This window comes from Cetorhinus maximus, chromosome 1 (assembly GCF_964194155.1).
Source record: "Cetorhinus maximus chromosome 1, sCetMax3.hap1.1, whole genome shotgun sequence".
Classification (NCBI taxonomy): domain Eukaryota; kingdom Metazoa; phylum Chordata; class Chondrichthyes; order Lamniformes; family Cetorhinidae; genus Cetorhinus; species Cetorhinus maximus.
The window spans coordinates 146,155,363-146,181,972 of NC_135879.1; the positions used below are offsets into that span (position 1 = coordinate 146,155,363).

Genomic DNA, 26,610 nt, shown 5'->3' on the forward strand with positions numbered 1-26,610 from the left:
TTCTGTTTGTTGTGTTTCCAAGTTCATTGTCATCCCAAGATTCTTTTCTATTGAGGGAGGAATGTTGTGATCCTGGAAACTCCTAGGGTGGTGGCCTGCATAAAGTGAGCTTAGGATCAGAGTACCTGGGCAATCTCAGTCAAATTGAAGAGCTTAATGTCCAACAGACCCCTGTCTGGGACCCCCACTCCCTATGTGCTGCAGCTGCTAATGTTTGAAGTGCTGGGGGTGGGTAGGGAGCTCTCAGCAGCACCTGATGTGCTGGTGGAGTAAGATGTGTAAGATTACCAACTCTAGTTGAGGGGAATTCCTGAAGATTTGAATACATTCTGACCATATACCTGATCATGTGACATAACACCTGGTCATGAGCTATTACCTATGTCTCCCCAGCACCCATGCTACAGTCTCTATCTCTCTTCAGTTTCTCTTTCCCCACCACTTCCAGTCTCCATTCCCCCTAAACCCGTACAGCAAACTCTTGAGCACCCCCACCCCCCCATCCGAGTACTGACTCCAAAGGCCACCTAAATACTGACCCCTAAGCTTCCCCTATCTTTGAGCATTCCCAGCTCGTGTCTCATGTAATTCATTATTCCCTAGAATCCAAAATAGCCAGCCCCAACTCTCCATGCCATTGGGAATTGCAATACTGGGCCAGAGATGAGAAATTATACAGTACAGTCCAGTGCAGTGCAACAGGTACCTGAATGTAATTGGAAGAATGGGAGTTCTTCACCCAGCATCTATTGTAGTAATAAAACATCTCTATTCCTGGGACATAGCTGTGCAAGCATTCAATCCTAGAGATAAACAGTTCCTCTGTTGCTAAGGATGATGGTTCAAGAGATCTCTAATCCACAAAAGACATTCTTTTCACCTATTGCCTACTTACACTTAATCTGCTCGTCCCAGTGTTTAAAAGTTGTAAACAGACTTGGTGCATTGAAGGCTGTCCATATTTCTTGTGAGTGTTTGCGATTTCAAGGTGCAGCCTGTTACAATGCAAGTGATATGGAACTGTCAATACGTGCCCATTGTTTGCAGGTGTCCATTTTTTATGGAGGTCAGGTTTCACTGCACTTTGGAGTTCTAATGGTGGGAGGGGTATTCTGTGAACTGAAATTTATGGAATTCTGCTTCATTAATTTACATAGGCTGATAAACTTTCCAATTAATCTTATTTTTAAATTAATCTTCCTTACTTTCACAGACCTGGGGTGTACAGAAAATAATGATTTTTTTGGGGATTGAGGAAAAATTGTCAAAAAGTGAGGAGCTACCCTATTACACTCAATGAGGGGGAAATTTTGTTTGACAATTTTTTTTTGAAAACGTAATTAGTGTGGTAGATAGTGTTTTTGGATTTCCAAAAGGCAATCAATAAGTTAATATGCAAGGGCTCACAGAATTGGGTGTACTATATTAGCATGGATAGAACATTAGTTAACGGACAGGAAGCAAAGGCTACGGATTAACGGGCTGTTTTCAATTTGGCAGGTTGTGACTAGTGATGTGCAACAAGGATCAGTGATGAAACCTCAGCTACTTACAATCTATAGTAATGATTAAGACAAGGAGACCAAGGGCAGGTATATTCGGCTCGGCATGCGGCGCGTGCCCAACACGCCCAAGCGTGAAATAGCACACGATGATGTCGGGCGAGTGGCCCGACAATTAAGAAGCCTATTCAAGCCATTATTCAATTAATCAGCCTGTATTTTTTGCTGTCTGTCCAAGTTGGCGGGCTGGTGAATCAGCCAGGAAGCCTTTGGATTTTTTAGGAAACCTCATCCATGGGTGGGATGAGGTTTCCATAATTAAATTTTAAAAAATAAAAATTTTTGGGAAGAGTTTTTCAAATATACATTAAGGTGAGCGAGTCCACTGGTGTACATTTTTTTTCCTGATTTTTAAAAACTTTATTCATTGGTTTAAAATTCTGAAAGCTCCCTGAAGGCAGGGAGCTTTCAGTGCATGCTCCCAAGGGCATGCGCAGACTTTTGCGCTCGCACTCCTCCTGCACCCGCCCCCACCCCGGCAATGACAAGCTCAGCGCACCTTTCATGCTGGCTTGCCATTAATTGGGCAGGGTTCAGGCCTGAAAATCCTGCCCCAAGAGTAATTAACTTTGCTGACAATAAAAAGCTAGGAGGGAATGCAAGTTATGACAAGTACACAAACAGGATGCAGAGGAACATAGACAGGTTAATTGACTGAGCAACAAGGTGAAAAATGGAGTATAATGTGGGGAAGTGTGGGTGTATTCACTTTGGTAATAAGAATAGAAAAGCAGAGTATTTCTAAAAAAGATGCGAAACTTGTAAATGTTAATGTTGAGGGACTTGGGTGTACTCGTACAAGGAACACAAAAGTTAGCATGCAGGTACAACAAGCAAGTAGGAAGGCAGATGGCACACTTACCTTTATTGCAAGGGGATTGGAGTAGAAGAATAAATAATTCTTGCTACAATTACACAGGGCTTTGGTGAAACCACACCCAGAACACTGCGCAGTTTTGGCTCCATATTTAAGGAAGGATATACTTCATTGGAGGTGTTACAGCAAAGGTTCACTCAATTGGCTCAAAAGGATAAGAGGGTTGTCCTTTTGATGAGGGGAATGAGTAAATTGGGCCTATATTCTCTGGAGTTTGGAGGAATAAGAGGTGATCTTATTGAAGCATACAAGATTCTGAAAGACTTGAAAAGGTAGATACTAGAGGCTGTTTTAAATCTAAAACATGGGGGCATGGTCTCAGGATAAGGTCGATAATTTAGGCCTAAAATGAGCAGAAGTTTCTTCGCTCAAAAGGTTGTGAATCTTTAGAATTCTCTACCACAGATGATGATGGATGCTCCATCATTAAATATATTTAAGGCTGAGATAGACAGATTTTTAGTCTCCCAAGGAATCAAGAGATATGAGGAACAGTCAGAAAAGTGGAATTGAGGCTGAGGATCAGCCGCGATCATACTGAATAGCGGAGCAGGCTCCATGGGCTGTATGGTCTATCCCTGCTCTGATTTCTTAAGCTCAATTTGTCACACATTAGCTTTGTTAATTCCATTTGCAGTATTACATTTGAGATTGTTCTCTCATTTTTAAAATATAACAGGTAGTCACTTGTTATGGCAGAAAATGTGGCAGCCTACTTGCACACAGCAAGGTCCACAAACAGCAAACGGATGAGTTACCAGTTAATCTACTTCAGGTGGTATAGGTAAGAGAGATGTGACTTCCTGGATAGAAGAAAGGATCATGTGATTTTTTTTTACTTCTATCTGAACAGAGAGCGCCTAGTTTAATGTTACATCGATAATGCAACACTCCCTTAATACAACACTGAAGTGGCAGCCTGGATTAAGTGCTCAAATCCATCATAGGGTGCAATTCTAGTTGCCATATTATGAAAAGGATATAAAGGCACTGGAGAGGGTGCAGAGAAGATTTACAAGGTTGATACCAGAAATATGTGGGTATACATATCAAGAAAGGATCGATATGCTGGGCCCCTTCTCTCTTGAAAAAAAATGGCTGACGTATTTCAAATTATGAAAAGTTTTGGTAGCGTGAATGCAGAGAGAATGTTTTAGTGCTCAAATCCATCAACTCCACTTTTCTGCCTTACAGTCAGAGTGCTACCAACTAAGCCAAGCCTCAATGATAGCAGGGTTGACTTCTGGGAATTTGGGTCTAAAGCCAGATGTAATCGACCTTCTTGCACAATTTGTCACAGGTTCTTACTAAACCTGATCCTGCAGTTACAGTCTCGGGATAACAGCACAGCAACAGGCCATTTGGCTCAACCAGTCCATGCCAGTGTTTATGCTCCACTTGAGCCTCTATCCATCTTTCCTCATCTAAATCTACCAGCTATTCCCTTTCTCCACCCGCCCCCCGCCCCCCCATATGCTTATAGAGTTTTCCCTTAAATGCATCTATCCTATTTGCTTGAACTGCTCCCTAGTAGTGAGTTTCACATTCTCACTACCCAGCAGTTATGCTCTAAACAGCAGTTTTCTTCTGAATTCCCTATTGGATTTCTTGATGACTATCCTGTATTGATGGCCTCTAGTCATGCTCTTCCCCACAAGACAAAACATTCTCGCTACCAAAACTTTTCATAATTTGAAATACCTCAGCCATTTTCTTTCAAGAGAGAAGGGGCCCAGCATATCGATCCTTTCTTGATGTATACCCACACATTTCTGGTATCATCCTTGTAAATCTTCTCTGCACCCTCTCCAGTGCCCTTATATCCTTTTCATAATGTGGCAACTAAAATTGCACACAATATTCTTCAATGTGGTTGAACCAAACTTCAATTAGAGGCTTGGCATAACTGCCCTACTCTTCAATAATATCCCTCTAGAAATAAAGTCTAGTGTTTGGTTTGCTATTTTAATGGCCTTCCTAACCTGCGGCATAACTTTTAGTGATTGATGCATTTGTACTCAGATATTCCTTTGTTCTTCCAACCCACCTAGACTTGCACCTTGCAAGTGACCTCCCTATTCTTCCTACCAAAATATATTACCTCACATTTGTGTGGTGAACTTTATTTGCCAGTTATAAGCCCAATCTACAAGTTTATTAATGCCCTCCTATAATTTATTGCAATCCTCCTCTGTATGATTCTCTCCTCCAATTTGGTGCCTTCGCAAATTTAGAAATTGTGTTTTCAAGTCTAAAGTCTAAATTGTCAATGTAAATTGTAAACAGCAGTAGTCTCAGCACTTATCCTTGTGGAACACCACTAGCCACCTTCTGTCACTCTGAATAATTATCCTGTAGTCCCATTCTCCACTTTCTGTCTTGAAGCCAGCTAGCAATACATTCTACCATTTGTCCCTTGATTCCTCATTCCCTTATTCATTAGTCTATCACAGGGCACCTTATCAAAGGTCCTGAAAATCCAGATAAATTACACCTGCTGCATTACTATTGTCTACGCTCGCTGTTACCTTCTCAAAAAAATTCAATAAGGTTAGTCAAGCAAGATTTTCCTTTTTGAAATCCATGCAGACAATTCATTATTATACTTCTCATGTCTACTTGTTATTCTATTCTCTCCTATAGTGAGGATTCCATTATTTTTCCTACAACTGATGTCATGCTGACTGGTGTATAATTTCCTGGACATGTTCTATCCCCCTTCTCAAAATATAGGAAATGTATTAGCTATCTTCCAGTCCTCTAGCACTGTACCTTTTTCTAACAAATTTTTAAATATGTGTAGCAATGCCTCTGCTCCCTCTTCCCTTGATTCTTTTAAAATACATGGAGGCAATCCATCTGGACTATACCTTTATCCTTTTTAAGTTTTTAAAGTATTTTTTCAATATATCCCTTTTTTATTTTGAACGCACTCATCTCATCACTCAGTACCATGTCAAGTCCAAAGATTCAGAAAGCTGACAATCCTTTCTATTTAATTTTTTTGTTGTTGCAAGGACTAAAGCTTAGTTCTGGCTAATCCTACAGCTCATTCCAATTTTAACCGGAGGAAAAAAAAGTACCAGTGGCAGCAAGCAGGGATGTGTCTCATATCAGCAGGACAGCAAAGCACAGTCTCTTTTGAAGCTGGATATTGGCATGCACTAGCTACTGGTCTATTTTTCTTTTAAGTAAATCATCCAGGTCAAGATCAGAATACCAAGATCCAAGAAAAGCAATGATGCCAACTGAATGCAACAAAAAAAAATCAAAAACAATCAGAGAGTCAGAGTCACCATGGCACAGAAGGCAGCCATTCAGCTCGTCAAATCAATGCTGCCTCCTTGTAGAGCAACCCAATCAGTCCCACGACCCTGCTGTATCCCTGTAGCCCAGTAAGTTTATTTCCCTCAAGTGCCCATTTAATTTCCTTTTCAAATTATTCATTATCTTCCATACCATCATCACAGACAAGTTCCAGGTCATTACTTGCTGTGTAAAAAAAGTTCTTTTTCTCATTCCCCCTTGCTGGAAGCTTACTTGTATAAATTTAAAGGGTTTATGGTCCCGAGTGTGAATTTTCCATTGTGATATAAAGATTTTCCTATTTGTATGCGAAGAGTAAATAAAAGTTGCCTTTATGATCTTAATCTATTTTAAAAATTAAAAAAATACCCACCAAATTACTAGCATGAAATAATGAATCCCCCAATTACCGCCTTTCCCTCCCCAATAAATTTAGCACACACTTAAGATATTTATTAGGATAGAACAGAGTAGAACACAGTTAACTACCTTTGTGCTTCTGTAAACAGTCAATTGTTCTCTGTAATATTGCTGATTTATCCATTTTCCGAGTATTACCAGGTAGCATGGAGCCAAGTTCTTTGATCAGCACATTGAATTGGTCTCGTCGTTTCTTCTCAGATTTGTTCCTAGACACTCTTAAGGACACAAGAATACTTCTAATAGCAAATTATATTCATAAATACAGATAATTCATCCAAGATTCTAAAAAAAATTATATTTTTGACCTTTAAAAATGCTTCAAATGATTTTCTGAATTTAGATGGTTATATCTTCAATAAGTAATTTAGCAACTTTGCTAAATTAAATTAAATTAAAGCTATGAGCGAAAGAATGAGTAAGTGGACAAGTAACTGTTCAAAAGTCATACTGGCTTACTGAGGGTCCAGTAGCTTTATTCTACTGCATCATAACAGAAAAGGCAAATTATGGTGAAACTTTAGATTTTCATGTCTCTTGTGACCTTTTTCCTTCTCATTCCTAACTCCACCACTTTATGAAGTTGCTTATTGTATTTTATTCTGTTGGTCCAAGCTTCTTTTTGAGACATGTCCTCAATCTTCTTTCTGCTTGTAATTGGCACAATTTACATAAATGTATTAATATTTGCTTCAATTAAATGAATGTAGAAATCATTCATAAAATACTGAGAGACTTTATAGGCTCATTTGTCCCTTTTTCAGCTAAATCTTTTTCCTATTTTGGTAGATTTAATTTCACATCAAAATATCTTGGAAAATGTTCGAACAATTGAAATGAAATAATTTTATGTATGATAAATTGGTGGCAAGTGAAAATAATATAAATATGTAAATCTTTAAAGCCAAAATTTTCAAATCATTTTCATTGAAATTCAGCAGCTATCTCAAGTAATTCAGCCACTGTATGTGAAATAGAAATGCTGAAATAATTAGGCTGGTAAATTGATCATTATTCCAACAATTAAAATAACTTTCCAAAGCATTGATAGAAAATTTAACTGCCATCGCAAGAAACCTCCATGAATTGCTATGTTTGATTTAAAAGATGGTAGCGAATACATTTTTATATAATTTTCAAAAATAATATAAGCAAGCAGATGAAGTGCAACATTTAATTCCATGTCAGTGTGGAGTTACCAAATCATAGAAATATACAGAAGTTCAGAACACAGAAACCAGCCATTCGACAAACTGCTTGAGCCAACATTTGGTGCTTAAAATAGCCAAACGTTGTAGGGATCACACAACATCCTATCCAGCGATGCTATTACTGGTTTTATTTTGTTTGTTGCGCTCTGAAAACCATATTATTTATGAGCAATATCATCTGGTCTAGTTAGTACATCCTTCCCCATTACACCCAATCTCACCAATGCCAAATTCCTGTTTTTGCACATTAATAGTAAAAGGGTGGTAAAAGGGAAAGGCCGATTAGGAACCACAAAGGGGTTTTACACAGAGGCAAGAGGCATGGCTGAGGTGCTAAATGAATACTTTGCATCTGTCTTTACCTACGAGGCCATGGTGCCCAGGCCACGGTGACAGAGGAGGAAACTCAGTCACTAGAAGGGCTTAAAATTGATAAAGAGGTGGTATTGGATAAGCTGTCCGTACTTAACGTTGATAAGGCACCGGGACCGGATGAAATGCATCCAAGAATATTGAAGGAAGTGAGAGTGGAAATTGCAGAGGCACTGGTAATAATCTTTCAATGTTCCCCAGATTCGGGGGAGGTGCCAGAGGACTGGAGAATGGCAAACATTACGCCCTTATTCAAAAAAGGTTGTAAAGATCTGCCCTGCAATTACAGACCATTCAGTTTAATTTCGGTGGTGGGGAAACTGCTAGAAACAATTACCCGGGATAGAATTAATAGTCACATGGAAAAACGTGGATTGATTAGGAAGAATGGATTTGTTAAAGGAAAATCGTGTCTAACTAACTTGGAGTTTTTTTGAAGAGGTAACAGAGATGGTTGATGAGGGCAAGGCCGTTGATGTGGTGTATATGGACTTCCAAAGCGCATTCAATACAGTGCCAAACAACAGGCTTGTGAGGAAAGTTATAGGTCATGGAATAAAAGGGACAGTAGCAATGTGGATACAAAACTGGCTTGAGGAATAAAAAACAGTAATGGTTAATGGGTATTTTTTGGGCTGGAAGGAGGTTTGTAGAGGAGTTCCCCGGGGGTCGGTATTGGGACCCTTACTCTTCCTGATATGTAAACTCTGTGAGGACAGTGTAGAACTTCAAAAGGACATTGACACATTGGTGGAGTGGACAGATAGGTGGCAGATGAAGTTCAATGCGGGGAAGTGTGAGGTGATACGCTTTGGTACAAAGAACATGGAAAGACAGTATAAAATAAAGGACACTATTCTAAAGAGTGTGCAGGAGCAGAGAAACCTGGGTGTATATGTACATAAGTCATTAAAGGTGGCAGGACAGGTAGAGAGCTGTTTCTAAAGCATACAGTATTCTAGGCTTCATTAATAGGGGCATAGAGTACAAGAGCAGGAAGGTTATAATGAACTTATATAAGACACTAGTTAGACCTCAGCTGGAGGACTGTATACCGTTCTGAGCACCACACTATAGGATGTGAACGCAGTGGAGAGAATACAGAAGAGGTTTACAAGAATAGTTCCAGGGATGAGATACTTCAGTTATGAGGAAAGACTGGAGAAGTTGGGACTGTTTTCCTTGGAGAAGAGAAGGTTGAGAGGAGTCTTGATAGAAGTTTTCAAAGTCATGAGGGGTCTGGATAGAGTAGATAGGGAGAAATTGTTCCTGCTTGTAAACGGATCGAGAACCAGAGGGCACAGTTTTAAAGCGTTTTGCAAAAGAAGCAAAAGGTGGTAAGAAAAATCTTTTTCACACAGTGAGTAGTTAGGGGTTGGAATGTACTGTCTGAAAGTGTGGTGGAAGCAGGTTCAATTGAGGCATTCAAGAGGGCATTGGATGATTATCTAAATAGAAACAACGTACAGGATTATGGCGAAAAGGCAGGAGATTGGCACTAAGTTAAAATGCTCCGAGAGCCGGTGCCGGTGCCTTTCTGAACAGCTCTATTCAGTCCACAAGCGTGACCCTTAGGGCAGAAATTTTCGCTCGGACGCGTGAACCCGACCCGTTCGAGCATGAAATGACACACGTTGACATTGCCGAGCGTGCCGGCATCAATGTGTAGTTGCGTGATAGTTCGGTCAGCGGGCGCACTGCCGTCTCCGGCGTGTGCCTGCCAACAATTAAAAGGTCTATTAAGGCCATTAAGTAATCAATTAAATTAGAATTTTCACTGCCTAACGGTTGGCGGGCAGGCAAAAAGGTCCAAGTGGCCTTTGCATTTTTTTTGAAACCTCATCCATGGGCGGGATGAGGCTTCCAAAAGATAATATAAAAAAAATAAAAACTTTAATCTTTCATTAATAGAGTCATATGAGGGGACATGTTTCATTACATTTTTATTTTTTATTTTTCCATTTTGCTTCATCGCCCTGAGGCAGGTCTATGCCTCAGGGAGATTATGAAGTTAGCACTCGACCCATGCAACCTCCTCCTCTCCCCCACACACAGGCAGCGCTCAGCACTGCCGTTTGCGTTTCACACATGGCGGGCCTTAATTAGCCCACCAGCGTGAAATCGCAGTCCAGTGCTGATCGCAGGCAGCGGTCGGCTTCCCAACCGCCTCCACCAAGCACCCCCGCTGAGGGCAAAATCCTGCCCTTAATTTCTGGTCATTTGTCACTTTAATTGTGTCTCACTTCCACTTGATCTCATTCTTCCAAACTGTTCTAATGAAGTTCAACAGAAACTTGAGGAATAGTATCTTATCTTTCCATTAGACACTTTAAACATTAAACTCAAAAAAGAAAAAGACTGGCATTTATGTAGCACCTTTCATGATCACCAGACATCTCAAACGGCTTCACGTTCAATGATGTTATTTTGAAAAGTAGGCATTGTTGCAATGTAAGAAACACAACAACCAAATTGCACACAGCAAGGTCCCACAAACAGCAATGTGATATTGACCAGATAGTCAGTTTTTGTGATATTTATAGTTCAGATTAATATTGGATAGTGTACCGGAGATAACTCACCCGCTCTTATTCAATATAGTGCCATGGATTTTTTACATCCACCTGACACAGCAGATCAGGCCTCAGTTTGACATCTCATCCAAAAGATAGTACCTCCAGCAATGCAGCATACTCTCAGTACCGCAATGGAGTGTCAAGCATTGATTTTTGAGCTCAGCTTCTGGAATGGAACTTAAGCCCACAATCTTCTGACTCAGAGGCGAGAATGTTACCAACTAAGCCACAACTAATACACAAAGTTAAATTTCAACAATTTCAGATTATAACCACTCCTCCCAATCTTTTGAGTAACACGTTCTTATAATGGTTCTGCTGTTGCCATTTACAGCTTCTCTAAACCCATCTTTTGTTTCTTTACTTCTCCTAATAACACCAGATATCATGTATGAAAGTTGGGGAAGACACAGCTAAATGTAGCATTAGAAATAATTTTTGCCCATTTAGTGAAGTTTCAGGGAAGAATTGAAGAATTTTCTGCTGTCACTCTGCCTCATCATTAAGACGTTGTGATTCAAAGTTCAGAGGCTGAAAAGCATCTCTCCTGCCAGGGCATGTTTTCTCAACTCTCAAATGGCCAGTGTTCCAGGGGAGGGCAAATAAAACACTTCAAAGACACCAGAAGCTCTCTTTGAAGCATAGCAGCATTGACATTAATGAATGAGAGGAGCTTGCTACCAATGATTCAAAATGGCGAGAACTTGTTCATCAAGCTGCATCACTCTTTGAATCACGATGTCTTAATGATGAGTGAAGTGGTGTACCCTTGGATTACCCAAGACTTGACCAAACTGCTGGTAGAAGCTTTAAAAGTGTTTGCAGTTAAAAAGAAAACTAGAGTGGACGTGGTAAGGAATGTAACCTTTTGGTCAGACTAGGGAGTGGATACCTGATCAAGGTCAAGCCAAGAAAAGCAGATGGCTGGACAAAGTAGTAAATCATCAGAATAGATGAGGCAAAGTTCATGATTCACAGAACTGTGGGCATTGTTTGTGCTAAATGTCAAGTCATTCTATGAATGCTTTGTAAACTCATCTGTAATTGCGGACGTACCAAGCTAGACATACAAGATAAGAACATTGAGAGTTTATGATGAGGCATCACAAAGATGGTATAGATAACTGATGGAAACTGTGTATCTTTGAATTGCCTCTTAGGGCATCCTGAGAGAGCATTCCCCTGGATGCAAACTTGTATTGAATAAACTGCTAAACTGCTGCTCGATTCACTTACAGCTGACTCTGTGTCAAGTGTCTTATACTCTACAACAATTGGCGCTGCAAGCAAGGTCTCCACCAGCGACTGAGGAACCAGTCGGTTAGACGCACCAGGTGGTTGGGTACCTTTATTTACCTTCCATATTTAGGTTGTAAGTCTGGCGATCGTGTGATACAGTTTGCAGAGACCTGAACCTGAAAGTCAGCTGAAGGTGAGGAAGCAGGAGCTGCACATTTAGCCGTGAGCCGGTAGCAGTCAGGTCAGAACTGTCAGACGACAGGCCAGGTAGAGCTGCACAAGGAGACAGGCAGATCAGAACCACCGAAGCGCAGGTCAAAGGCAGGGTGCCGTATAATCATGTCCAGAGTAGACGAGAATGAGTGGGGCCCGGAAGGGTCAATAACCAAATTTATAATGGTTAAAAATAAGAAACCAATAGAAAATGAGAGGATGAAATCAGAAAGACCCCACAGCTAAGCAAAAAAGGGTGGTGGGATGCCCAGAACAAGGACAAGGAAGAAAGCGATATGATTATAGTTACCAGTAGCCAATTAGCATTCAGTAAAAGCATAAAATGGGTGTTACAGTTTAGTGTTTTTAACTTTAAACTAATTAGTTTTGCAACTGTAGGTATTTTTTGCATAAACAGAGAAGGTGAGAGAAATAAGATAATGGTTTACAGAATCATTACAGCATAGAAGGAGGCCATTCAGCCCATCATCTCTGCACTGGCACTCTGAATGAGAATTATGGCATGCAAGGAATTTATTACATACAGCTGCAGATTTAAATATAGCAGAAGTGTCATCCACATATCGGAAATATGTAAGGGGTAGGAGGTTGGGTGTCATTCCATTGAAGAAATGTTTCTCATGGAACCCAATAAAGATGCTTGCGCGAGCTGGGCCTAAAGGGGATTCCATGGCAACACCATCTATTTGGGCATACATGGTGTCATCACAACCAAACAACTGCTGGAGTTGCCGAGTTCATAAGCTCAATGAATACTGATTCACGCAAAAGTGGTGGGTCTAGATTGCGATGATGTAATGTTACAGCGCAAATATCTATGGCTTCTTTAAGTGGAATATTGGTTAGAGTAAGTTAAGTTGGAAACAACCCACAGTGGAGTTTTGCTGTCTGCGAAAATGAAAAGGGGAAATTGCGTATATGTCAACTATAGGGATGTTTGTAATTCTTGAGTCTGTCTGATTTTCTATGTGGCCTGGTTCTGTATGTTGTTTTCAGTTGTTGTTTAAGGAGTGAATGCAGTTTTTTTTCTGAAAGAGAGGAGATGGGAGTCCTCTAGGGGATTAGTGAGCAATGACACTTAGGGGCAGTGTGGCTGTGACTGTAAACTTTGTCGCTTTGATTGTTCTGAAATGAACCCTTGAAGACTCTCTTTGTCTCCCCTATGCTGTGAGAGGCTGCTGTAAAAGTCACTTTGAGTTTTTACTTACAGTTGTTTGAAAAGGTACCTTGACGAAAGAAGAGCTAAAGAAGAACGAACGGAGAGTCATGGTTTAAGTTATTCCTTTGCATCCCTTTTTTAAACTAAAAAGCAGCACATGCTATTTCTATTGTTTTGATTTAGTTTTAAGGTGTTAAAATGAGTGAATACAGAATGCTAGGTACAGTATGGGAAGCTTCTGGGGAGAATGTGTGTGGGAAAAAAAAAAAAATTTTGTGTGGATGATGTCTGTTTTAAGTTTTGTTTCAGCACTTTTAAGTTTAAAAGGAATTTCACAATGTGAATTGCTATCTAGATTAATGGAGAAGTAATTGAAATAAATTTAAGTTATAATTTCGAGTTGACATTTCTGATCAAAGTTGCAATTCAAATTTTGTTTTGTTAAACATGTGAGAATCTTAATCCAGACATAGGTCTTCACATGTGAGTTGGTTAAGTTTGGAGGCAGTTAAATAGAACTTAAAAAAAAAAACGTTTGTTTTAAGCTCACACTACACTAAAAAGGATAATTTGATAAAAACAGATTTAAAAGTTGGGAAAAACATAAATTTGGAAATTGTCTGAATGAGTGGAGAAGCTCTGCCCTTCTTTACAGTGCAGAGTTCAGTTGCCTGCAGGAATTTTAAATTTTTAAATTGATAAGATATATTTGGACTGAACTAATTAATTTGACCTCAAGCCAAATGGATCTTGTTTAATCTTTTCTTACCAGGTGGATTATGCAATCAGCACAGCAAGCAAATATAACATTTTTAAAGATCAAAGAACTTTATGACAATATTGTGATAGTTTGGACTTACGGCTTTGCCTTTCTTTTTTTTAAAAAAAATGGCTTTAAAGTCATTCAGATTTGTCACTATTTGTTATCTTTTGAGACTTAAAGCATTTGTAAATCAGTTGTAGTCAACTTCCCTACACCTTTGTCAACACCTTTGTCTCTGATAAGCTGATTTTAAAATCACCAAGCCTGGACATTTTTGAAATTTAAATTGATATGAGTTGCTGGTCCCTGTGCTCAATGCAAAAGGGAATTTATTTGAGTTTAATTTTAAAGGAAAAGTAAATTTTAAAACTCTAGGTGGTTCAAGGACGAAGAGAATTATTTGAAGAGAAATAAATTGAACATATTGTTCGACAACAATATTATTTAAATTTGGGACAAGTTAAATAGAAATAATATATTGTAATCAGTATGATTTGGTATGCTACCTAGTAAAATTTTGTCTAAGGTAAAAGACAAGCAAACATGTATAATCTGTTTTAATTTTATGTATTTATATGCTCATTACTAGTATTCCTGTAAGGATAAAGGATACTGTTGAATGAGGTGATTTGCAGTAAATTTGTAATGAATAATAATGGGTCTGGGGTTATGGGAAGTTGGAACTGTGCAAGGAACAATGTACTCACAAGCTACTAATTTGATAGTTTTTGTTGTTTTTTTTTGTCCCCAGCTATAAAGGAATTTCTGTTGAAATGGTATCATGTTCTGAACTATTCTTTTTCAGGTGCTAAAAGATGACAGTGGAAAAAAAACTTTCAGAAATTATTTATTTACTAATGAGTTAATCCCCAGCTCTATTTTATTTAAACCTTTTCTCAAAGACTCACCTTTTTGCTTTGTCCTTATCATCTTCTTCCATTAGTCTATCAAAAAGCCTTCCGTCATCCCTATTAACACATGAGGAGATATAAAGACAATAAGGCTTCTTAAAATCCTCATTTTTGAATTAGTTTCTTCTAGAGCCAGTTATTTTAGTAGCATTCATGACACAGACACAAAGATTATCAAAACAAAAATATGTTCTCTGTTCATTTGAGTCTATAAACCTAAACAAATCAGCCCTCCCAAAAAATGACAAGCTGGACTTGTAAAAGATCTTACAAATGGTTTCACTATGAAACTAGAGGTTTAAATACTTCGATCTGAAATGATTTCCTGCCAGCTCTAATGAAAGGTCATCAAGTTGAAATGTTAACTCTTGTTTCTCTCTCCACAGACGCTGCCTGACCTGCTGAGGATTTCTAGCATTTTCTGTTTTTATTTCAGATTTCCAGCATCCTCAGTATTTTACTTTTGAATTACCTTCTTCTGGAGCCAGTTATTTATGTAGCATGCATGGCACAGACAAGGGTTATCAAAACAAAAATGTGCTTTTTGTTCATTTGAGTCTTTAAACCTCAACGAAAAAGGCAAAGCTGACTATTTTCCACCAAAATCAACAATGAATGAAAACAACTGGAATGTTTGGCTTTGTGTACAATTTCCAATGAAGTAATTTTAAAGGAAAGAGGAACAACTGAAAAGAGAGCCACTTACAATGCCAGCTAACACGAGAACCAGGAGGGGAATTTGGTTGAGTGGGAATAGGATTGAGGGAGCAGGAGGTGGGTCTCATAGACATGGTGAGCTTGAAGAGGGTATGAGGACACAAATGAGAGAAAGATGTGACTTCAGGGCTAGTGGCAGGGGGGAAGCATTATAGCAAGTTTGGCCAGGTGGGCTAGTGAAAGAGAGGGACGCAGCAAAGGCAGCTGATCAGATGATCTCGATCTTAGTGAGAAAGAAGTCCATAAGCTCCTCGCACTTACTGTTGGAGGTGAGGGTGGAGGGGATAGGGAGAAAGGATAAAAATACTTAAGGGAAAAATTGACGGCATGGTAAGGGACATACACTAAATACATGGGCAGCAGTGGAGAGCATTTCAAGGGAGAATAACTCATAAGTAACTCACCTCCTGACTCTCTAAAGCCTGCCCACCATCCACAAGACACAAGTCAGGAGTATGATGCAGTACTCTCCACTTACCTGGATGCAGCTCCAACAACACTCAAGAAGCTCAACACCATCCAGGACAATGCAGCCCGCTTGACTGGCACCACATACAGCACCTTAAACATTCACCCCCTCCACCACTGATGCATAGTGGCAGCAATGTGTACCATCAACAAGATCACTGCAGCAACTCACCAAGACTCCTTCGACAACACCTTCCAAACCCATGATCTCCACTACCTAGAAGAAGGGCAGCTGCTGCATGGGAACACCACCATCTGGAAGTTCCCTCCAAGCCACACACAATCTTGATTTGGAACTATATTGCCATTCCTTCACTGTCGCTGTATAAAAACCCTTCCTAACAGCACAATGGGTGCACCTGCACCACATGTACTGCAGCGGTTCAAGGAGGCCATTCACCACCACCTTCTCAAGGGCAATTAGGGTTGGGCAACAAATACTGGCCTAGCCAGAGATGCCCACATCATGTGAAAGGGCAAGAAAAATGCAGAGACACTAGGGGAAAAGTAAAAAAATAAAATTAGGGTGTCAAAGAGGAACCACGCAATCAAATTATCAATGAACATAAAATAAAACATTTTATAGGCACAACTAAAAAAACGAAAGTGGGGACATGAATGTGGTAATATAGCATGTAATGATAAAGAAATGGCAGAAATATTATATAATTATTTTACTTCAGTATTTACCGGGGAAACAGAACAGGTTGTCATGACATCAAATGATGAGATTACAAAATGAAATAACTGCATTTAAAATAAACATATGAATTAAACTAATTAAGTTTAGAGGATAAACCCCAGTCTGGATGGATTACATCTGCACATTTTGAAGAGATAGCAGAGATACTACCATACATTTCTAATAACTCATTAGAGAAAGGTATTGTGCCAGAAGACTGGCAGTTGGCTCACGTTTTTTTTAAGAAGATAGGTGTCCAGGCAACTATAGATCAGTCAGCATAACATTGGTGGTAGGAAAATTAATGGAATCCCTACTAAAGAGGAAAACCAAAGAACATCTAGAAATGAAAAATATAATAATGTATAGTCAGCACAGATTTTAAAAGGGAAAAGTCTTGTTTGACCAATCTCACTGAATTCTTTGAAAAGGTAACAGACAGTAGGCAAGAGTAACACAGTAGATGCAATATGTCTAGGTTTCGAAAAGGCATTTTTCAATAAGTACCACATAATAGGCTAATGAACAACGACAGAGCATGCGGAATCAGGGGACAATTAGAAGCATGTTTACTTAGCTGGCTAAGAGAGAGAAAGCAAAGGGCACAGGTAAAGGTTTGCTATTCAGACTGGCAGAAGATACAAAGATCAGTGCTTTGACCACTGTAGTTCACAAGTTACATTAATGATTTAAGTTTTGGAATCAAAAATGTAGTATCTAAATTTGTAGACAACAGTAAATTTGGAGAGCTAGCTCACACTGAGAAGGATTAAAACAAATTGCAAAAAGAAATTAACATATATGCAGAACAGGCATATATCTGACAAATGAATTGCAACATAGGTATTACATTTTGATAAGAAAAATAATGAAGTCACATATTACTTGAAAAACATGAATCTAAACTGAGGTGGAAAAGCAAAGGGATCTTGGAGCACAAATACATAAATCACAAAAAGGTTGTGATATGGGTCAATAAGAAAAGCAAATCAACCATCAGGGTTTATTTCTAGAGGGATAGAATTTAAAAGTAGAGAAGTTATGTGAAACTTGAATTAAACCTTGTTCAGACCACTTGGCGTACTGTATGCAGTTCTGATCACTATACTAGGAGGAGGATAAAGAGGGACTGGAGATGACATTATCCTTGTTAAACTTTCTGTACCATAAGTGCGTGGTTATAGCCATCAGGAAAGGATAAACAGGCTGGGTCTCTTTTCTCTTGATGAATGACCTAACAGGAATCTTTAGATTTATGCAAAGTTTCGATTGAGTAGGCAAAGTGTTTGCAAGAAATCAAATGGGGGAATTCAGAAGAAACATCTTGACCCCGAGATTGATGAAAATATGGAACTTGCTACTACAAGGAGTAGGTGAAGCAAATAATATAGACGCCTTTAAAGGGGAAGCTAGATAAGCCTATGAGTGGGAAGGGAATTGAGGTTTATGCTTAAAGTGAGATGAGGAAGTATTGCAGACTTTATTGAAACAAGATGCTAGTATGGGCCTGTTGGATCAAACGGCCTGTTTCTCTGCGGTATATTCTATGTAATTCTATGTAAACTCCCAGGCCTCCAAGTACATTAGGATTGGTTAATTTTACTCAATGATAAAAATCACTAATTTTTTAAAATCAAAACAAAGTTCATACCTGTCAGCACAGCTTGAGTTCATTTTGTTCCCTGTTTATGGTCGCTGAGGCAGGCAGAGATACTTCATCTTATGGTAGATATTTCGTCGATTGCCTAAAAAGAGGGGGCGGTGGGGGGGGGGGGGGGGGCGGTGGTGGGAAACTGTCATTTAGACAAGTGTTTTTAAATTACTGAAAATTCACCACAGCAACTATGTGGATGACACTGAAAATCATAGTATACTTAATTGTTATACAAATTTAAAAATTGGGAGCATCACTTTTAAGCTAACTTGTCACCCAGAAGTAACCATGTTACTGTTAAAAATGTTACTGTCACTTTCTAGAAAATTCATTGGTCAGTATGTTATGGCACAGCTGATGGTAAATGCTGAATTGTTTAAATCCCAAAGGAAAACTTGTTTTACAATTTGTATAAATCCCAAAAGAAAACTTGTTTTACAATTTGTATAAATTTCGAGAGGCATGCCTTGAATTCAGTAGTAACAAGGCCACCAAGTCTTATGGGTTTTTACAAAACTAGATTAAATATTTATTAATAGGAGAAATGGCTTTAAATACATACATAGATCTACAAATTACTATGATAGCTTCTGAACTTCTAAATTCCCCACTTAATCTGACTCCCAGTTACACTTTCGTTAAGGCAACAGTAAGACATATTTTTAAAAGACCCAGGCAAGGTGACAAACAATATCCTGAACCAGTCAAATTCAAAGTGAGTTTTCTTAACTTCAGTTCTTTGAAAACAGCAGCTTGAGGCATAGATGCTGAAGGTTTTTCACACCAGTTCTTAAAACACCTACCCTTACAATCAGCTTTCACTCCTTTATACATATTTTCCCCTTTGAGTGCCTGAATTCCCATTGTTTCACTATGTCTTTGACCTTTATCTTTCTCATAATAAAAAATCTCTCATTGTACTAAGTTTTACCAGTAATCTTTGGGAAAAATAAACACACTTTCTAAACTTCACCTGGCTAGGTGACACATTTCACCCCTCCTTTGAAAACAATCCAGTCTGGTTTATTCAAAAATACAAATGTCCTTTTAGACCTTACATTTTAAACTTCCCACATTTACCATGTTTACAACAAAGCCTTCAGACCAGCTGCCTTTAATCCAATTAAGTCTCACAGACACACCACTATTTTACAATAAATTCCAATAACTATGAGAATTATTATATCTTCCTGACATAGTAGTAATAGGTCTAACAACTCCATGTTGGTTAATAAGGTTCTGGAACACTGCCAATAAAAAGAAAATCAGGCAAAGTTTAGCAGATTTCAGATTGTGCAGTAATGGGTAATTGGATCCTTTCCAGCCCTAGCCTTAGCTTTAACACAAAGTGCTACAGCAGCCTCACACTAAGTTTTTCTTCCACCTCTCCTGCTGTTATTTTATTTGCCAAAATGGCTCTTTTCCAGTAAATGAGGTTCGCATGTCTTTCTAAGAACAGCTGACATCATTATGCAACATTTCTTCCTTCTTGGCTTCTATCCTGGCTATGTGAGCCAGGATCAGCTTCATGTAGCGCTAAATCACTAATGCTAAAGAGCCAGATGAGACACATGATGGGTGCCAGGGTAAAGGATATTCTGCAAGAGAAAGGAGGACAGCCAGAAGTTGTGGTCCATGTTGGAACCTTTGACGTAAGCAGGAAAGAGGTTTAGATCCCACAGGCAGAAACTCAGGAAATAGGAAAAAAATTGAAGAAAAAGACGTCAAAAGGTGGTGATCACTTACGTTACCACTTGCTAACGAGTACAGAAACAGGAAGATAGTGCAAGTGAATGAGTGGCTGTGGGAGTGGTACAAGAGTGAGGTCAGGATTCCTGAGCTTGAGGAGTGACCGGAATCACTGCATGGCATATGGGAGGTTAAACATTTCCTGGAGAACATGCTTCAGGAGATGATCACCTTGTAGCAACAATTAAAATTGAGGATAGTAAGTGGGTAGCCATCCAGCAAGGTAGAAATAGGCTGGACATACAGGGATCCTCCGGCAGTATGGCACTTACAACTCAGTTTACAGTGCTGAGTAACAATGTGGGTGACAACGCCTTGGGGAAGTTCAGTCTAGAGCACATCCACGATACTGTGGGGGAAATGACTGCACAAGGGGGGACAGAAAAGTGTAGAAATGGTGTGGTCATAGGGGATTTGATAGTAGGACAGGCGTTTCTGCAACCACAATGTGAGCCCCTCATGGTATATTGCATCCGTGATACCATAACGAAAGGATATCACTGACAGGGTACAGAACATTTTGAAGCGGGAGAGAGGAGGAAAAGAAACAGCTGCAAGTCACAGTCCATGTGGGAACATGTCACATAGGAAGGAAGATGGCTGAGGTACTGCACGGTTTCAGGAGCTCGGAAGAAAATTAGAGAACAGGATCTCAAAACGGAGTAATCTCTGGATTACCCCTGCCCTAGTGAGCTGTCTTTTTGAACTGCTGCAGTCCATGTGTTCCCACTATACACACATGAGTATAAGAATAGAAGGAGGCAGGTTAACACATGGCTGGAGAATTGGTACAGGAGGGAGGACTTCAGATTCCTTGGACATTGGGACCAATTCCGTTGCAAAAGTGGCCTGTTGCACCTCAATAGAGCTGAAAACAATCTCTTTGTGGGAAGGTTAACTAGTACTGTGGTGGAAGGTTTAAACTAATGTGGGAGGAGATGGGCTCCAGGATGAAACATTAGAGAGGAGAAACAAGGTGGATAAAACAACTGGGGGGGGGGGGGTGGGGGGGGGAAGCAAATTGCATAAATAAAAAATAAGTTCAGAAGGATGAGGCGGGGGAAAATAGAGAAGTAGTAATAAGTTGAGTTTGGAATGTATGTGCATAAATGTACGTAGCATGGTAAATAAGGTTGGTGTGTGCAAGCACAAGTCATCACAAAGGACTATGCTATAGTGGCAATAACAAACTTGGTTCCAAGGAAGGGAGGCCTAGGAGCTTAATATTACTGGTTTCAAGATAATCAAGAGATACAGGGGAGGAAGAAAGGGAGTGGGAGTGGTAGTATTGATCAAAAAAACTATTACAGCACTGGAGAGGGATGATGTTCAGAAGACAAAAACAGAATCCATTTGGTTAGAACTAAGAAACAAGAGAGCTACTAGATGTATGCCATAGTAATGGTGAGAAGGAGATAGAGAAGCAAATTTGCAAGAAAGTTACTGAAAAATGAAATAATTCAGTAGTGATAATAAAACCCTTATCCTAATATAGGCAGGAATAGTAACAAGTGTAAAGGGCAAAGAGGAGGAGGAATTCCTGAAATGTGCACAAGAGAACTTTCTTTATGACCTGTTTCTAGCCCAATAAAGATGATGTAGTTTTGAAGAATGAATTGAGGCAAGTGGAACATCTCTGAATGGGGGAGCATTTGGCAAACAGCAATCATATCATCAGGTTTAGAATCATTATGGGAAATGACAAGGAGCAGTCAAATATTTACCTACAGCTTTAATCACACAGCCTGGTCAATAGTTACTTCTCAAACAATGCCGAAAAACAGATGATCTGATCATATATCCATCACATTGCTGTTTTGCAACTTTGCTATGTACAAACTGGCTGCCACGTTTGTCTACATAACAATAGTGACTACACTCCAAAAGTGTTACATGAAAGGTACTACATAAATGCAAGTCCTTTCCTTTTTGGCTTTAATTGTAATTTGGCTTTGTCCTGGATGGTGTCAAGCTTCTTGAGTGTTGTTAGAGCTGCACCCATCCAGGCAAGTGGGGAGTATCCCATCACACTCCTGACTTGTGCCTTATAGATGGTAGACAGACTTTAGGGAGTCAGGAGGTGAGTTACTCCCTACAGAATTCCTAGCCTCTAACCTGCTCTTGTAGCCACAGAATTTGTATGGCTGGTCCAGTTTAGTTTCTGAATTTGTGTTCAATTTATTGAACATCATTAATGATCAAGTGGAAAAATTGTAGAAAGTTGATATATGTTCTTAGAGTTTTATGAACAATGTATAATTAAGTTGAATTTTTTTAATATAATTTATTATATAATTTTTTGTGTATGTGTGTTAAGAAGGGTAAAAATGGTTTCAATTTCATTTAGGTTGTTTGTGAACCTTGGTGCCTGGAAGTCTGGATAGATTCCAAACTAAAAGGTCAGGTCCTTTTGGTTTGTTCGTATATATACATTTTTAAGGAGGTTTTACAACCCCGAAGTTAAAAAAATGGGTTAAAAGGGGTTGAAAGTTCAGTGAGAAAAAGGGAAAACTAGGAAAACTTTACTGTTGCTAGTGACAGTGATCCAGTGACAGACAGAAAAAGACAAAGTGAAAAGTTCAGTGTGTGCCTGTGACGGGACAAGAATTTTAAGTTCTCTGATAAGAAAGACAACAAGACTATTAGGGACAGTCGTTGACTGAAATGTCAGTTATAGAACTTAGAATAGTGATCAATTTAGCAGAGGTGGCACTGGAAGACAGATTAGAGAACTAATTTTGCTTGCTTTGTGGTTGAATAAACAGCGAGTTTGGAGTGTGGTTTTGAGTGTCTTGGGGAGAGATACGAGTTGGATGAGAAGCATCAAGTAAATGCTCAGGAATTCACTGGAAGAAAACCATTTGCAACTGTGCCAGTCCCAAGTGAGAAGCCTTTGTGTCAAACTAGTGGTAACTCTTGATGAAAGCAAAATACTGTGGATACCGGAAATCTGAAATAAAAACAGAAAATACTGGAAAAACTCAGCAGGTGTGGCAGTCATAAGGACTCAAAACATTAACTCTGTTTCTCCCTCCACAGATGCTGCCACGCCTGTTGAGTTTTTCCAGCATTTTCTGTTTTTATTATAGTGGTAAGTCTTCACTGGTTTGTGTGCCTGTAGAGATATTGCTGGGGTAAAACAATAGTGTGAATTTGAAGTGTATTCTTCTGTTTGTATTGAGATCTTTCCAACCATTCAGTCTGGTGTAATATAGTTCATTTTTTCTTGTTTAATAAATCTGACTTGTCCAGTATTAACATTAACTGGGATCGTAACAAAGTGGTGTGGGATCAAAAATACTTGAATTTAAGTGGGATCTGTGAATCCTTAAAGAAATGAGTACATGGAGGTGCTGGGCATTGGAACAGATTTTGCTGTGAGGTATATTACACTGATTGGAACTCAAAAGTGGTTTTGACCGTTGCTAAAATTTTTGTGGCAGTTTCTGGATTATTTGAAATCCTTGACTAAGGATATACTGAGAGAGTTAGCCAATACATTGAAGGTAGAAATAAAAGCAGGATTTCATAAGGGTGATGTGATTAAAGAAATTACTCAGCATTCAGAATTAAAAGAAGAGAAACCTGAAATTAGTGTATAACAGCTAGAGTTAGCTAAAATTCAGTTGCAAATGAAGCAGCTTGAAATAGAAAGAAATAAAGAAAAGCAGAAAGTTGAACTTGAAAAGGAAACAGAAATGAAAATAGTTGAACTTGAACTCCAGAGAGATATTAGCAAAGGAGGAAAGAGATAAGGAAAGGGAAAGAGTTTCAAAGAGAAAAAGAAATCAGACAGCATGAACTGGCTGGAGAAAAGCTTAAGTACACAGCGAAAGAGTGGATAGTTGCTTAGATGAGGAATTGCGTTTTGATATAATGAAGAATCTTTGCCTAGTGCCTAAGTTTACAGAGCATGGAGCTGAAAAATATTTCACCTAATTTGAAAAGATAGCTGTGAAGCTAGTGGCCAAAGGATGCTTGGACCTTAATGTTACTAAGTATCCTGACGAGTACAGCCATGAATGTATATACTAGTCTGTCAGAAGAGCAATCTGCAGACTATGAAGCTGTTAAAAGGGCAATACTCAGTGCTTATGAGTTTGTTCCTGAAGCTTATCGACTCAAGTTTAGGACCATAAGGAAAAAGCCTAATCAAACATCTGCTGAATTTGCAAGGAAAAGGGAAATGCTTAGGACCAGCGGTTCCAATCACTGAAGTTAGAGAAAAAATTTGAGAATGAGAAAGCATAATTATGGAAGAATTCCGAAATAGCATTCCAGTAACATTTAAGATTTATTTAGATGAGCAACAAGTATCAAAGAACTGAAATGTGGAAGTTTTGGATGATACCAATGATATCTCACACAGACAGTTAAACATAGGGAAAGGGTCATATGGGAATCAACAGGGAAATCGGAGGAATAGAATATCGGGTGATGGAAAAGGTACTAGTTATAAGGAGCAGAAAGGTGTCCTATCAAAACAACAAAGGAGTAGGCTAGAAACTAAAAAAGTGATGAAAAGCAAATAGTATGCTTCCATTGTAATAAAACTGGACATACTAAAGCTAATTGCTAGAAATTGATTGGAAGTCCTACTGCAGTATTGGGGATCTTTAGGAAAAACTAATTTAGAGAAGGGAATAACTGACAAAACTGTAGCCATAGTGCAAGTGTAAAGTGAAGGATCAGAATCTACCAAAGAGATAGAGATAATTCTTCAGACTAGTCAAGCAAATTCGGAAAAACAAATTACAGCAGGGTTTAAAGATTTTGTTTATAAAAGGAGAGGCATTCCCTTATTCTTCTAATCAAGGAGGTAAACCAACAAAGATATTGAGACGCACTGGAGCAAGTCAGTCACTGATGCTGGCTGATGATACAATTTATCTTCCAGAGAGGTTAATGAAAGAAAAAATATTAATTGGAGATATCCACGGATGTTATAAACCAGTTCCATTATATAAAGTTGGATTAAAAAGTGATTTAGCAAATGGAGAGGTTACAGTTGGAGTATTGTATAAAATGCCTATAGCAGGAATCTTGGGGAATGACCAGGCTGACTCAAAATATTAGCCTCATCGAGGGCGTTGGATCAACCAGGGGAAGTGAAAGAAATCGAGATGCTACAAGAGGAACATCCAGGATTGTTTCCAGAATGTGTAGTGACTAGATCTCAAGCCCATAAAATTAGACAGGACGAGGAAGAATATATGAAAAAGGGAGATGAGATAGAAATTCAGTTACCTGACACTATTTTTGAGTGAGATGTGCACCTTAGTATCATTTTTGAATTAAAGAATTGCACACCAAGTTAAAATTTAAGACAAAAATGCTTCATTCTTTAAATCTATGTCAACTTCCAAACAGGGAAACAACTGGGAGTTGATGTCAAGAATTTAACTACACAATATCATGACAAATATGTAATTTATCTGTCACACTTCATTCTGGAATCATAGTCTAGCTTTTTTTTCCTGAAAAGTGGTAGCAGCTGAGTTAATAAATACAGAAGCTAAACAAATTAAATGGAAGCTCTAAGTTTAAGAAGGTCATATGGACAGCAGTTAAAAAAGAAATTTGTATGTTCAATATTAAGTACCTTCATAAAAAGTAGAAAACCAGGCCCTAAAATGGTAAATAACATAGCATTCTTCATTTACTCAACCTTAATTTTAAAAAAACTGCTGAATTTCAGTTTGTTCACAACTTGCTTGATAATAAAATTATCATTCAGTTTTACTCATTTGTATACAAACTTCTTTTATGCAAATTCACCCTGAATGCAAACAATGCACTGTGTTTACATTTTATTCCTTTGATTGTGTTATGGCCACAGCCGATGTTAATTGCTGCACAAACCCAATTCCAGAGGGAAACTTGGCTTACCCTTTCTTTATATTCTAAAAATGAGAAGTAGATATACTGATCTCAACAGCAAGACATCCAGTGACATGTTTGGGATTTTAAAATTTAAAAGTAAAAGTTTTATTAACAGGAATAAAAAATTACTTAAGTACACAAGATTACACTTGCACAGTTAAAAAGTAGTCTTACAAAACATCCCCCCAAAAAGACTGTTTGGTCAGACCCACAAGTAAATACCCTCGAGGTAACACTCCCTTTTATAGATCTTTAATTATAAAAATCCAGTAATAGTACCCAAGGCAAAGCACTGTAGCTTTAATAAAGGCATACCACATAACCTGTAACTCTCTTCCACTTCATAGTGGAAATCTAAACTTCAGAATAAAATTGCTTTTTGCAGCCCAATAGTTTTTTGGTTTGACTGGATAGCTGATTCAAAGCTGTATCTTCTTCCAGTCCAGAGCCACAGCTCCCAACTCAGCTCCAGCTTAACAACTTATAGCTCTAGCTCAACAGACCAACTACTCAAACAGCTCTCCACAGTAATTCTAAAAAAACTTTTTTTCTCTTTCATCTCAGTTTCCATGGTTCTCACAACATTTTGAAACTCAAATCCTTCCAAATATAAGATCTTTCATGTTCCCATCTTGTCTCTGCCAACAGGTCAATAAGATATAATAACCCCACTTTTATTTACCTATGAAACTCCTGCAAGATGCAAACATGCTTATTGGCACCTTTCAATTCCCTTTGATATTCAAACAAACTCTCCACTTATCTAAATATGCTAATGTTAGATTGTCCCCTATACGGATTTCATTATGGTGGGACTCCCCACTAAC

The 26,610-nt window shown here is 38.7% G+C and overlaps 1 protein-coding gene across 2 annotated transcripts in view; it reads right to left on the reverse strand.

Annotated features, from left to right (window-relative positions):
- Positions 1-25,801, reverse strand: part of clocka (clock circadian regulator a) — a 136,052-nt gene extending 110,251 nt beyond the window's left edge. For both annotated transcript variants that reach the window (XR_013577488.1, XM_078548002.1), the window contains exons 1-4: positions 25,660-25,801; positions 18,149-18,242; positions 14,628-14,687; positions 6,235-6,383 (exon numbers count right to left, since the gene is read on the reverse strand). Coding sequence is in view for 1 of the 2 variants with exons in the window: in XM_078548002.1 (XP_078404128.1) it covers positions 6,235-6,383; positions 14,628-14,687; positions 18,149-18,171 (232 nt within the window). In the remaining variant the exon portion in view is untranslated. The remainder of the gene's footprint in view (positions 1-6,234; positions 6,384-14,627; positions 14,688-18,148; positions 18,243-25,659) is intronic.
- Between the last annotated feature and the right edge of the window lie 809 nt (positions 25,802-26,610).